This window comes from Taeniopygia guttata, chromosome Z (assembly GCF_048771995.1).
Source record: "Taeniopygia guttata chromosome Z, bTaeGut7.mat, whole genome shotgun sequence".
NCBI classification, from domain to species: domain Eukaryota; kingdom Metazoa; phylum Chordata; class Aves; order Passeriformes; family Estrildidae; genus Taeniopygia; species Taeniopygia guttata.
The window spans coordinates 64,306,938-64,321,532 of NC_133063.1; the positions used below are offsets into that span (position 1 = coordinate 64,306,938).

At 37.9% G+C, this 14,595-nt stretch overlaps 1 protein-coding gene across 2 annotated transcripts in view; it reads left to right on the plus strand.

Annotated features, from left to right (window-relative positions):
- HOMER1 (homer scaffold protein 1) overlaps positions 1–10,946 on the plus strand; it is an 88,460-nt gene extending 77,514 nt beyond the window's left edge. For both annotated transcript variants that reach the window (XM_072922005.1, XM_002187874.7), the window contains 3 exons: positions 832–942; positions 2,615–2,695; positions 8,330–10,946. In XM_072922005.1, the coding sequence (XP_072778106.1) occupies positions 832–942; positions 2,615–2,695; positions 8,330–8,518 (381 nt within the window). In that variant the 3' untranslated portion in view covers positions 8,519–10,946. The remainder of the gene's footprint in view (positions 1–831; positions 943–2,614; positions 2,696–8,329) is intronic.
- Positions 10,947–14,595: the final 3,649 nt, after the last annotated feature.

Sequence of the window (14,595 nt, forward strand, 5' to 3'; positions counted from 1 at the left end):
TGGTGAAAAAGTTCTCTAATATTCTGACCTGTAACGTGAGAGGTACATGAACAGAGATTTTTTTGTGTAGACTCTAGCTGCATGGATTTTGTTTCTTTGATGCAGAAGCTGTTTTTTGAAACTGTTTATCTGTGAGTGGCAGAGTATTAGAATCCTTTTGATTATAAAACAAAACAAAAGTGCATACCACTGCCAGGTACCTTAACTTAATCAAGGACAAATGGACATGGTTGCTGTCTGCTCATAACAGGGGAACTGAGCAAATCCACATTGTGACATTAGCTTTGCCTTGTGTCTGAGAGAAGAGCTCCATTACTAGGGAAAGTTAGAAGCTGGCAGCTGTTCTTTGGTGGCTGAGTGTCTGCTACTACACTGTTGATACCGAGTGATGCTGTGAAATGTTAATTGGCTTTCTAGGAAGTGTGTGAACATTGTGGCTTAGTAAGGTGGTAGAACATTAAGAAGTGTCAGATGGAGAGGTTAGTTAGACAGACAGATCTGTGTTTAGTCATCAAGGCATTACTGTGTTTGAAGTGGTAATTCAGAACTTTCTTAAAACTTTTGATAATCAGTTTAAGTTTTAATTAGTGTTCTTTTCAGCCTATAACAAATGATTCTTTTTGTTTCCAGGAATTCATAGCAACGACTTGCATAACAATATATTATGGAATAGTATGCTAACTTTGTAAGAATACCCTCACCATTTTAATCAACAGAAGTCATCCAGAAGTTAAGGTGTATTTCAAAGGCAGCTATTGATGCAAAGAAGTAATAGTACCTTGAATATATTGAAATCAATTCTATATGTGTTTCTTCTACTTATTTCAACAGGTGACTGAGCTGGAGTGTGTCAGCAGTCAAGCCAATGCAGTCCACACTCATAAAACAGAATTAAACCAGACAATACAGGAATTAGAGTCTACACTGAAGAAAAAAGAAGAGGTATCTGCTAACATTTATTTTTGGTTTTTCTATTACATAATTTCTAAAAGCTTTCAATATTAATCTTGTGATGGCTGCTAGATACTGAATTATATACTATAAATATTACAAAGTAAATTATTTTTCAACTTTTTTGAAATTGTTAATATTTTTCCTTTATATAATTATATCAGCCCAGTATAGAGCTGGATAGCAACAAAAAAGTACCATATTTTCCTGTTTGCTTTTACCAAACATCTCTGTTTGCAAACCTAAGTCATAAATGCTTTCCACAGAGCAATCATCACACTGATGAAGTCCAGATCCCCTAAGAAAGGAAGCTGTTGTAGGCATGCTTTCTGTTTTTCTGGAGAATAGGGTTTGAAACAAGTAATAGATCAATGCCTTTGTCCAGCCAGTCTCTTTTTCAGGCTCTGTTAATAGAGCTGACCTTTATGGTCCATAAGATCAATTCTGTAAGATCAATTTCCTTAAACACATGCCAAGCCCCCAGCCTGAAACTTGGTATTTATTGTGCCACGTGTCTTGGCCTGGACCAGCAGCAAGTAAATAAAAGGAACTGGAGTAGCACCTGCATTGGCATATGTCCTAGAGGAAAGCATATCTTTGCCCCAGAAGGATCAAGAATCGCCCCTCTACGACTGGAAAAAGGAGATGGAAGCAGCTGCATAGGAAGAATTACTTGCCCTGTGTAAGAGCCTGTGGGCCCTGGTGTGTGTGCTTGGAGGGGCAGTGTCTTGCCAACCCTCCCGCAGTGCTGTGAGGTGCTTCCAAGGAGGATGCAGGAGAGGCACAGTCATTACAGATTATCCTTTCAAAATGGCACGAAGCCTTTTCCAAACTCTCACCTACTTAATAGATTAGGCTCAGCTTGGTAATGTTTCCCATTTTGTTGCTCATTTGCTTTTGAATTATGCTGCGCTGTTGGCCACAAAGCAATCTTGACAAAAGGAGTTCTGGGAGGTGATTGTGTCCCTCTGGATAAGAGTACTTAATAGTTTTAAGTTTGATACCTTTTATTTTCATTAACTGTTTCTATTCTTGTCTCTGGAAGTAAGCTAAGAACAGGTTTCTCTTCTGTTCATTACTTATTCTGTGTTTCTTACTTTTATACCTTATTATTTTTTAATTGCTAAATTAAGGATGCTATTTCTTTTAGATTCTCTTTTTAGAGAAATCAGTCAAAACAGGCAATTTTTTGATGTTCAGCCGTGCTGCTGGTGACATAATAAACAGTTTACATTTGAAAATCAGTTTTTTTTCTCGAAAAAATAGAGAAGAATACATTCTAATAGAATTTAAAGTATAAATTTGTTCTTTTAATTACATTTTTATAATTAGTTTATTTATTTATTTTGAAATTTGTTTTCTTAATTTTTTGGGTAAAAATTATTTCATATCTCTTCAGAGGGAAAAGAAAACTTGAACTTTTACAAAAGAAAATGCTTATGTCTATTGTTTTTCATTCACGATGGAGTTGCTGTTTTGGGACTGTGACTCAGAAGTATTGGGAGCAGGGCTTACACTTCATGTTCTCTGATGGGCAGTGGCCAACTGCCAGTTTTGGTATTGTTACAATGACTTTCTCAGAAGAAGAAGCAGGAGCCAGATTACCAGCACCAAGGCCAAGCCAGGTAACACATTGCTAGCAAAGTTGTTTCTTCTCCCTTAGGAAATAGAAGGATTGAAACAAGAAATTGAAAATGCCAGAGAGCTCCAGGCGCAGAGGGATTCTCTGACCCAGAAGCTACAGGTGAGCTGTAATGCATCATCTTAATTTAGAGAAAAGGGAAAACTTACCAGCAAGTTCACATGTGCAACTTTTGCTATATTCACTGAATGTGACAGATGAATGTGTAAGTTTGACTGCCCTGAAAGTGCTGGGTTGGGATGACCCTTAGGAATTCATATCAAAATTTCTACCTGCTGTAAATTGTTATTTTTATCTGAGGAAACACATCCACATTGCTTTTACGAGTCCACAGAGTACTCTCAGGTTAGCAAACATCTTTCACTGATACATGTCCTGGCCAGTTCTGGTCTCCTTTTCACAGCAGTATCTTCCTATAGTTTTTGCATGCCACTGAAATGGTCTGTCTGTGTATCATCAGTCTGGGGTGAGTTTGTGTTCAGCTTTTAAACTGAGAAAATAAGGGCTAAAGTGCTCTTGTGTAGTACAGGCTTTAAAACCACACTTTCTGTATTTTCTTGGAATTATTTAGAAACATTGTGCTTTTATTATTTTTTAGCAGTTATTTCTTACTGTGTGTAAGCCAGATACCTGAGGCTGCTGGAATTGATGTTCTCTCATTGTATCCTCCCGTGCTCTGTCTGAGCTCTTTCCTGTCTGTCGCTGCACTGACCAGCCAGCACATAGCCACATTCCTTGTCACACCTGCCTCTGCAATGACCAAAAGCTTACTTGGATTACACTCTGGGTTCAGCCTTCAGAGTTTTGAAAGTACTGGAAACCTGGGCATTAAATAGCTCCAATCCTAAAGTGCTGAAAGGGAATTGTCTTGGTTCTGTAGCTTAGCATGCTGAAAGCAAACCCCATCAGATCATGACCATAGCTTAAAAATCAGGTATTCTTTGAAATGTGTGACATGAATTGGAACCTCTACGAATCAAATTTTAACCTACAGAATAAAGATCAAAATGAGTTTATTCATTTTCCCCGTTCTTATGTCAACTTGTTTGTACAAAGTATGTTATTACTTTGAACAGTGTTTAAAGAGTGTTTTGAGTACACCTTACCTTGCCTGTGCCAAAAATTGCTTTAGACAAAATATACAAGTTTTCATCTGAAAAAGTATTTATGTGAGAGACTAAAAGGAGACATTGTAATGAGAGTTGGAAATTGTACTAGCAATAGCAAATGCAGTAATTTCATTGTAAAATCATATGAAAAATAGCAGTGAGCCAGGCTTATCTAGCATGTAGAAATTATGAGACTAGTAAGAGATAAAATATTAGAAAATGTTAAATTTTTATTAAAATTTGAAAATGGTAAATTTTCAAATTTTAAATTTGAAAATGAAAATTTAGAAAATGGTAAATTTTTATTAAAATTTTACCTTATAAAGTCAGTAGTTCCATTTTGCTATATTTATGTATAAGTGATTGATGAATCACAATCAATAAGTGATTGATCTTCTCCCTGCAGAGAAGGACTTGGGGGTGATGGTAAATGAAAAATTCAACACTAACCAGCAGTGTGTGCTCCCAGCCCAGAGAGCCACACGTGTCCTGGGCTGCATCCAGAGCAGGGTGGGCAGCAGGGCCAGGGAGGGGATTCTGCCCCTCTGCTCTGCTCTGCTGAGAGCCCACTGCAGTGCTGCATCAGCTCTGGGGTCCCAGCACAGGAAGGACATGGAACTGCTGGAGGGATTTCAGAGGAGGCCACAAAGATGATCAGAGGGCTGGAGTACCTTTCCTATGAAGAGAGGCTGAGAAAATTTTGGCTGTTCAGCCTGGAGAAGAGAAGGTAGTATGGAAATCTCATAGCAACCATCCAGTATCAGAAAGTGGCCTACAGGGGAGTCAGGGAGGCACTCTTCATCAGGAACTGCAGTGATAGGACAAGGAGTCTTGTCTTCAAACTGAAAGAGTGTAGGTTCAAATTAGATACTAGGATGAAATTCTACGTGGTGATGATGGTGAGGCACTGCTTCATGTTACCCAAAAAAGTTATGGATGCCCCATCCTTGGAAATGTCCAAGGCTAGGTTGGATGGTGCTTTGAGCAACCTTATCTAGAGGAGAGGGTTCCTGCCCATAACAAAGGGTTGAAACCCTTTGTTGAGTTGTTTTAAGGTCCCTTCTACCCTAATCCATTTTATGATTCTCTGATTGTTTAATCACCAAATGGATATATTTTTTATATAAGTCCATGTGTCACATTGTAAGTGATCTGTTTCTGGAAATGGCTTTATGTTTTATTCAAGTACATTTAAAGGATCACTTAGGAGCTGAGTTGAAAGGTGCCTTTATTAAGCTTAAACTTAATTACTGCCCTGATCCTGCCCAGGAAAAAGATCATGAGTCTGTGCTTTGCTGTAATGTCCTGCTTTGATGATACTGGTGTTCTCTGAGCCACTAACCCTCTATCTGGCACATTGTCTGCTATAGCTTCACACTGTCTCATATATGTTCACTTACCTGACTCATAATTTATTTTCAGAGTGTTTCTCTCCGGAGTTTGTATCTGTTTCTCTCACTCTTTGTTCTTGTGCTTTATTTTTCCCTCTTGTGCTTTGCAAGTGGATTATGTAACTTTAAAATATTTTGGTAAAAATCCTCTATGAAAAATGCTATAAAAAGAAAATAGTATTTCAAGGTATATTGCATTTCTGACACACACATCTCAGGAATTGATTAGATATCAATCACTGGAAAACTCTAGTGAAGAACAATACGTTATCAGGAAGGTTAAGTACCAGGGTCCTAATTCCATAAGCAATGTAAGGAGTCATATCACTGAGTCATGATCAGTGTGACTCTCACAGGTCAGAATATCTTTATTAATATGGGTGACTCCTAAATATAGCTGTTGTGTATGGTTTGACTATTTTATTCCAATTCTTGCACTGAATTCTGTAAAAGATTTTTACAGTGTGAACCACAAAAAATTCTCTTACATTTATTTTGTAAGAGAAAACAATATGAGAAATGATTACATCTGATGAAAGAAGAGCTTGAAAAACCAATGGTAAAAATGGTAAAAAAAACTAAGTGCAAAATACATTCTGTAAAAGACCTGAATGTATCAAAGAGTCAATTTATTGTTGGATGAGATCAGCTGCCTGTAAAGGGAAATGCCACAGCTAGGGGAATAGATTACATTGCATGTAATCTGCCTCTTCCAATCAAGAAGCAAGTTTTGAAGTTGACTGATTTGAAACAGGAAACTGCACATGAGCTAGATATGAACTTACAATGCAATAACATTGCAGAAAGCATTAATACTAATTCAGGGTAAATATGCATAAGGGTCAAATGCAAATTTAAGAAGTAGCATTTTCCAGAAATTAAAAGCAACATCTTGTGGCATATTTCATTAAAAATAAGTGAGAAGGGCCTGAAAGGTGTTCTTCAGTGCTAGATAAAGGCCAACAGAATGCTCTAGTCAAGCCCAGATATCACAGTGTAAAGCCATATAAGTATCTATAGATTTGTCCCAAAGTGGTCTATTTCATCACTGGCTTGCCTGGTTACAGGAATTAATTATCTCTGAGGTAAGATCAGTGTCAAGAAGACTTCCTAGAGCACACAGATTTGGTGACTAGGAGAGAAGTAATAACAGGATGGGCAAATACTGAAAAACAGCTGTCAGTTTTCTGTGAGCTAAAGAAAGGTCTGTGTCACTCTGGCAAAGATGAGAGGACCTTGGATTTTGCTTTTATGTCCTATACTGTAATCACTTGGCCCTCAGAGGGTCTTGGACCTGTGCAATCACGACACAAGGTAGTACTTGTTAGTGTTTGGCTGGGAAGACAGGAGTAGGCTCAATGAAGCAGAGCCTTTACATCGTGTGACTGACTGGGTTGTAACCAGTTGTCTTCATTTGTAGCAGCAGTGGGGTAGGTATTCACTTATATAAGCACGTGTGCATTATATAATTTCTTTTAGCGCTTTGGCAACTAAATTATTCAGTGATAAACAAATTAATTATTCTCTTCAACCTGACAATAAGGGGAAATTCCTGCTTTCAGGTGTGCTGGCTGTTCAAGACTGGTGCCCAGAACTCCATAGATTTTTTACTTGCTCATTTGCAAACAAGAAGTAAGGGAGGCCTTCGGTTTGGCTGGGAGGTAACCACAGCAGCCACAGCTATGAGGCCCTGAATGTCCTGCAGCACTGCTGGGGGCCCAGAACTCTCTGCTGCTGCAGAGGCTGGGAGCTGAAACTGAGCACTGGCCATCCCATCCCTCCTCTGGCCAGGGATGCAGCACTCAATTGATGCTGCTGTGAGACCCCTCACAAGTCGATACCTTTCTCAGGCTTTGACACAGGGCTGCCACTACATACCTGTTATTTTTGAATGACCCAATATATTTTTTGTGTAGGTCATGTTGTTTACTATGGTTAGCTGAGGTCTCTCCAATGTAAACATTAATATATTTCTTAGCCTTGAGGGAGATAGAAGAATCACACCAGTGAGAGAGTTGGAGGGCTGAAAGAGGAGTTGCTCATGCTGCAATCATTGACTGTTGCTAGATCTCCCTTCCTATTTGTAAAACTAGCTGTAGTAAAATCTCAGAGCAAGCCAATTAAAGCTTTGTGACACAAAACCACAGTAAAGGGAGGAGCTATTGAAAAACCTGTTACCATACATAAATATGAATTCACTATGCACTTTTCCAGAGATGGCTGTACAGAGTGTATGGTGTATTAAACACTCTGTCTCTGTGCTGCCTTTGAAAGTGATTTTTTTAACTGAAATTACAAAACTTAGCATGAATTTATGAGGTGTGCAATGAATGGAACAAAGGAAAATATGCTATTCCAGACACAGGTGGCTGATTCATTTGTCATTTGATTGAAGAGAGGGCGTCTGTCTTGTACAGGGCAGAGCAGTTGGCACCATCACCCATCAGGTGCAAGCTGGAGCTGCGAGGAGTCCCAGGGGTGGATGCCAAGTTCTCCTTGTTAGTGAGAACTGAGCTTGCTCAGGATCAGACCCCTGGGCTGTGTCCGACACGCTGCTGCTTCATCTTTCCCCCGCTGCACGGGAATGTCACGTCCATGCAGCAGTGGTGGCTCTCCCAGTGTCCTGCTCCACAATGGGTGCTGTGCAGTGAGGCACGGTGTGCAACTTGCACCTCCTGGTTTGCATTTGTTACAGTCACCCTGACATCCACTTGGGCTTGGTTATGTTCCTGTCTTAATTCTCAGAGTGCAAAGCCTGTATATGGGATGGGAATCAGGTGGTGCTCCTCTGTCTCTAAAGCAGTGTTCTGGATGGGTGTTTGCATGAGAATTTTTGATGGAGAACTATGTCCTTGAGCAAGTCACATAGTCTAAATCAGGGCATACTTGAACATAAGTAAACTCTGAGATATTTTCTTTAGGCAGTACACTTCTGAATGATAGAAGTGATAACATACCTGAATAAGTGTATCATTTGTTCACTGACTAAAGTTTCTCTAAAATTCCTCTCCAAAAGTTTCAGTCCTTCAGATAATTATGGAAAAATGGAGGAAGTGGCAGTACATATGCAAACGTAGTAACAGTTCAGATTCTGGTTTCGACTTAGTGAAAACTGTAAAGGGTTACAAATTATTTTAAAAAGCAGTTGACAAAAACAGCACATGAGTACCAAGAGGACGTTAGACTGCTTTCTGTTTGCAGACAACACATTAACATGTTGTGTATTTTCTCTGAAGGAAGTAGAAATTCGAAACAAAGACCTGGAAGGACAGCTGTCTGATCTAGAGCAACGTCTGGAGAAAAGTCAGAATGAGCAAGAAGCTTTTCGCAATAACTTGAAGACACTTTTAGAAATTCTTGATGGAAAAATATTTGAGCTAACAGAATTACGAGATAACTTGGCCAAGCTAATAGAGTGCAGTTGAAGAAAATGGGATTTCAGTGCCAATCAGCTTAAAGATGCACTGTCTCTCTTCATAGGACTGTGTTGGGCTCTGCATCAAAGTTGCACAAAATTAGAAAATGCTCCTCTGAGAGGGATTGTTTTAAATTTGATTTGTAATTCAATGTAAAATTTAGAACTTAGCTTGTAGCCAGTTTAAGAAAAAAAAAAACTAACAAAAAACTTGAATTACAAATTACCTCCTTTTACATTATTGGCCACAGATAACTTGAAAGATATTAACAATAATTGAATGCAATCCTTTTCTAAGTATCAGTGATGGAAGAATTAGCAGTGTCCCAGGACACACCCCGTTTTGTGACAGATACAATATAGGTTATTGGCTGTTTTATTTAAGATATTTAAATGCTGTGTTTTGTGCAAGAACTTAGTGATGACAGCCCTGTATTTTGTTCTTAATAATTTCTCAGGATATGTTGCACTGTGGAGAAGCAGTGCCGGAACAAATTTATTCTTGCCAGGAATGAGAGAGAGTTGCATCTTTAATTGAAACAAATTTACTATAATTGCTTGTATAAACTTCTTCCTTTTTGGTTTTTTTTTGAGGTTGGTTGGCTGGTTGGTTTTTTGGTTTTTTTTATAGCTATACATATATACTGGAAGATACCGTATTTCTTTATGGAGCTTACTTTGGTGTTCTACAATATTGTCCAATGTAAGGTTTAGTTTTTCATATGAATTTCATGTACTTACAGTGAGATAGTATCTTCCACTTAACTAAATTTTGAAGCCAACCAGTGATAGAAGGTGAGTCCCACAGGAAAAACAAAAAGCTCAAACCCCCCAGAGATTTTTAAATGTAAACTTAAAATTTTAAATTTAACCTGCATACCTTACAAGGAATGGCCAGCTTTTTGTTTCCTGGCCTTGATACATATATTGAATGTTCAATTTGCTGTTAATCTGTTCTACAAGAGACTTTTCAGAATGTGACATGAAATGGAGGTTCTGTGACTAATGGCTTATGGGGAGCACTGTTCTGTTACAGATTCATTAAGAGCACAGAGGTACTGCAAGGGATTGTTCGTACACTGAACGTGTCTAGCCAAAAAGGCTACAAGTTTTTTTTTTTTAAGTTTTATTGTCATAGCAAATTGAAATGAAGACATGTTTACTCTTTTATGGGTCTTCATATCACATCTTTATCCAAACTACACCAGGCAATATTCTGAACTGTTAACTAAGTGTTTAAAAACAGGACATTGAATTGAATTATCCTCAGTGAGCAGGTTTTAAAGTTGTTTTGATGTAATTTTAACAGACTTTTGGCAAACACATATTTCTTTATATAATAGATTTATTTAAAAAAAACCAACTCTTTGAAAGGTAAGCCAATTGTCATGTGTCTTGCATCACAGTGCATTCTTGTCATAAATTGCTTGTAATGCTGAAGAGGGCTTTTTTAAAATGTGTGAATGAATGTCAGACCTCAGAGTTGAAAGATGCACGAACCTTTGTTTGCTCCCCAAATTAATTTGAATGTTAAACATGAAATCTAGCTGCTTATTCAATTTGTAGAACACAGTTTAATTCACTTAGAGACTGATATTTAAAGCTAGGAAAGATAAGTTTGTTTTAATGTATGTACTGTGTGTATGTACCATATAATACACACAGGTTGTCATTTATATTGGAAAGACAGGCTTTATTTCTAAAATATCTTTTTCTTTTTCCTTAACTGGTGATTTATCAGGTCTCCCCTGACTAGTCAGGGAAGTGGCTTAGGTTAAATGCTAAAACTGTCATGTATTATATGGTATGTAATATACACAATGTTTACGCTTTCTCCATATTTTTTAGGGTATTTTCTCACATTTATTAAAGGGGTGGGGGGAGCTTGTTTCATTGTGCTATGGTTGAAAACTTTGTGGTGAGCTACATGTTAATCATTCAGGGGATTTTAGACAGTAGTGTGTATATCTTCATCAGGTCCATATGAGCAGATACAGCCAGTTTTTAATTTTCCTGGGGATATTTGGGCCTGATTCTCCTCTCCTGTCACTTGTGCTGCTGTAAACCAGATGTGTCCTTGATGTGATGTCAGCAACATTCCGTTGACATAACATCCGTGGAAGTGCAAGGAGAATTTGGCCTGTTAATGCTCAGTGGACATAATAAGGATGAAGAAATTATAAAAAAACATAATGATGGAATAAATGTAATATTATTTTTAATGATATTATTATTGACATTTTTAAAGATACGATGTCATATGTGTGGGGAAAATAGTGGACAGAAATATTTCCACTTAAATTTTGTGAATATGTGTGGTACATGAGCATTTCTATGTATAAGTACACACACATATGTATATACAGAACATGGAAAAATTTAGATGTGCACATTTTTAATATTTTCCTATTGAAATTAAATTTAAAATTGGAAATTGATATTTGAGAATTTCTTTTTCTCATAGAATAGATAAGCTTCATTTCTTTTTTTTTTTAATAATACAATTATTGAGGGCTGCACCTTTGAATTCCCAAATAGTTGCCAAACATAAATATGGGATGAGGTGGATATACGTGCACATATAAATAAAATCCTATGTCTAAGACTATTTTTAATGCTTATGTACAGTAGGCAAGTGTTTAGAAATTGTGATCTAAAGTTCATACTTAGGTGGCTATACCTACTGTAGCCTCTTCACTTCTGTTTTAAAGTAAAGATTTTGCCATTTGAAACATTATTGTCCCAGAGACAAGTACTGTACATTGTATCTATCTTTAATGAAACTATGGGAATATGTATACAAGAAAATGGTGTTCAGTACTATATGGTTGGCTGGTTGGTACTATAAGTACTATAGCCTAAAAACATGACCCTGAACTTGCACTGGAGGGGAGAGCAGTTACTTTGTGTATAAATTTACTTGGCAACTACAGTCTTGGGGAAGAAAAAAAAAAGCCAACAAAAGAATTACCATAAGCCTCACAGAAATACAGAAATAGAAGAAAACAAAACAAAACAAAAAACCAAAAAAAAAAAAACAAAACAAAACAAACAATAAAAACCACAAAAAAAAAAAAAAAACGAAGGAGAGAGAAAATAAATTAACCCCACAATTTTTTATTTTGAAATACACTTGCTATTCTCTGGAGAATGTATTACTCTTTTTTTTTTTTCCTTAAATCTTTTTCAAGTATGTGCAAGTGATAGCAGCAGCTACCTTAATCTTTCAGGTGCTACTGGATTTTGCATTAGTGTGTTATGTCGTGAAATCCTGACTTTGACATAAAAAAATTTTGTAAGTATATCCCCGTCTGGATAGCTAGTTTTTGGAGTGTATTGTTCATAATCCATATGCCTCAATGATCCAGAAATTGCATTTTTCTATGTGGACAAAGTGAAACATGTGAATTAAACTGTCCATTATAGATGAGTGGAAGTTCCTTTTCCTGGACAATATATCCAGGAAAAAGGAGAGCAAAATGAACTGATAATGCAGAAATGCCGTTATAACGTCTCTAAGAAAATACATTTTCAGGTAAAATATAAATAAATAAATAAATAAAGGGCTAAACCAGTTGTTACACATATAAGTATCATTTAACGTTATTGGTGGCATTCCCGAGATAATTCCTTCAAAGACCTAGAGTTGACCGTAGAATTAACAATGCATCAATTAAAGATTAATGTTTTAGGATGTATCTTTTCAGTTGTCAGTTGTGAAAGGTTTCTGATTTCTGCTCATTTTTCTACCAGTTGGGGATTAACTTCAGGTTTGCCTTCAATAAGAGGCTAAACCTCATTTCATTCTATCATATATATTCCGTACTGAAGTGGCTGCTGAACAGCACTCTGTGAACACTGTATTCAAAAGTCAAAATCAAAGCCATTTTTCAGAAATACTGCATGGAGAGATGAATGGAAAACTGTTGCAGACCTTAATTCTCTGCAGAACTGCAGATATCAGTAAAAGCACTTAACTTGGTTAGTTGCAAAAACCTTAAGGCCAAAGATAGATCTAATTAGAGATTAGATCTGGATGTCAGAAGACAATTAAAAAATACCATCAAGAAGCTCCATCCCGATGTGCGTAGTTCAGCCTCAGCAACTGAACATGCCAGTTAAGTGCACACCTATACACTGGGGTTTCTTTTTCAGAAAATGGACCTGACTCTGCTAAGCAATGTTCAAACTGTCTTGTTTACATTTTCTTAGTAATGCTGCATTTGTGCACTACCTCTGAACAGTGCTAAGCAGAGACCACATCATGGAATAACACACATTATTTGAAATCTATGGTTTTGCTTAGCAGCCTTAGTTCCTCATTTTACTCCACTTACTTCAGACAAGATGGATGAATTTTGCCCATTTTCTTAAACATTTTGGAAAAATGAACGGAGTTTTGTGTTAGATCCCAGAGTCAGTTCAGCTCGTGTCCACTCTTCTGGCCATGCCTAGCCAGAAAGCAGGTGTGAGTCTAAATGTCACAATACCTCTAGATACTATAGACATAGAGGGGTTTTCACACCATAAGGGGTCTCATAGCTTGCCCGCCACAACCTCTCAGGGAGCTGTAGTGGCCAGTTCTGCTTCTGCACTGCTGGCAGCTCATCATAGGACCAAAGAAACACAATATACCTACTTTCCCCCTTACTGCTGGGTCTTGCATAAGCAGAGCTCAGATGCAATGATATATCTGGCAATCAAAGATACATCTAACTATCAAAGGTGTTGTAAATTCGGAGTGGGTGAGGGAAACAGATTTCAAAAAGATTGCCTTGTGTGGAACCCTTATGAAGTGTCACTGTAAAATAGGTGAGAATGATTTGCATAGGGAATGACAAACCACCTGAAAGGATCTCACTTTCTCTAGGTGCTGACACTGAGCACACCTGGCTTGCCCTGAAACTCCACTCTTGATTGCTAGAGGCTTCCAAAGGTCAGCCCTGGGGGCGTGTTTCATGAACACAGTTGAAGTCTGCAAACCCCACGTCCTTTCTGTCTTAACCTTCACAACTCTAGAGGTTCGATTACCAGTATTAGCAATTAGTGCTCCCTGTTTTCTGCTGCCATCAGTTCCTATGATGTTTATGTCACGGAATTCTGAGCTGAGCTTGGGGTTTTTTCTTTCTTTTAACTTGGAAGTAGTTTCCAGCCTTGTTCCCTGCTTTGGGAATTCTCATCTGCTCTCATCCAAGCCTCATCTCACTGCATGGATCCAGCAGTGTGTCAGCTGCTTTTGCTTCCATTAGATTGAGAATAGCAACATAGACGTTTTCTTGGAAGAGAACTTGCATTTCTGTGACTGTGGTAATTCTTGAAAAAGAAGGAATTTTTCCCAGTAGATCAAGAAGGAGGGCAGAACTAAGGATCTTCACAAACAATACCATGCATCCAGGTGCTAAGGGGAGAGGAAGAGCTACACTTGACAAGGTATGTGTAAATATAATCTGTGTGTATGGATTTCCTCCTGTTGAATTAAATATGGTCATGCAGATACTTGCAGAGAGGGAACAAGGCCTTTGAAATTCTCTGAGTCTGGCTTGTATTTTGTTAAATGTTCAGTGGAATTGTCTCTAAACAAAACAAAACAAATGTGAAGCAAAATGACCTTGCATTTGCCTGCAGGAGAAAGATCATAGCCCTTACCTATGGATGGAAATTTTAACATGAACTCTACTTATTTCTTCACATCTGAATATATATGGTTATTTTTATCATTCCAGCAGTTTTGTTTCTCAGGAACCCGCAGCAATGAGAACCAGAAACTATCTCTGTAAGGTACAGCTCTCTTTGACTTTCATTTAGTGAGAGGAGCCAGGGTAGAAGTATGTAGCTGAGTGCCTCAAGTAGTATTTCACGTGAGCATCCTGCATCTAGTCCCTGCTACACCCTGCCAGCTGCACTTGCTGTCTGTCCCAGAACAACCCAGGAGGGCTTGTTGTCCTTTGTTCAGAAGCTGCCACTTGAAAACTGTAGCTCTGCAATTACCAGTCTGGTGCCCTTTTGCTCCGGAGTATTTTGCACATTCAGAGTTTTGCTTGCAGAGGGAGAAAAGGGGAAATTTCATTCTGTATATCTTAAAGAAGC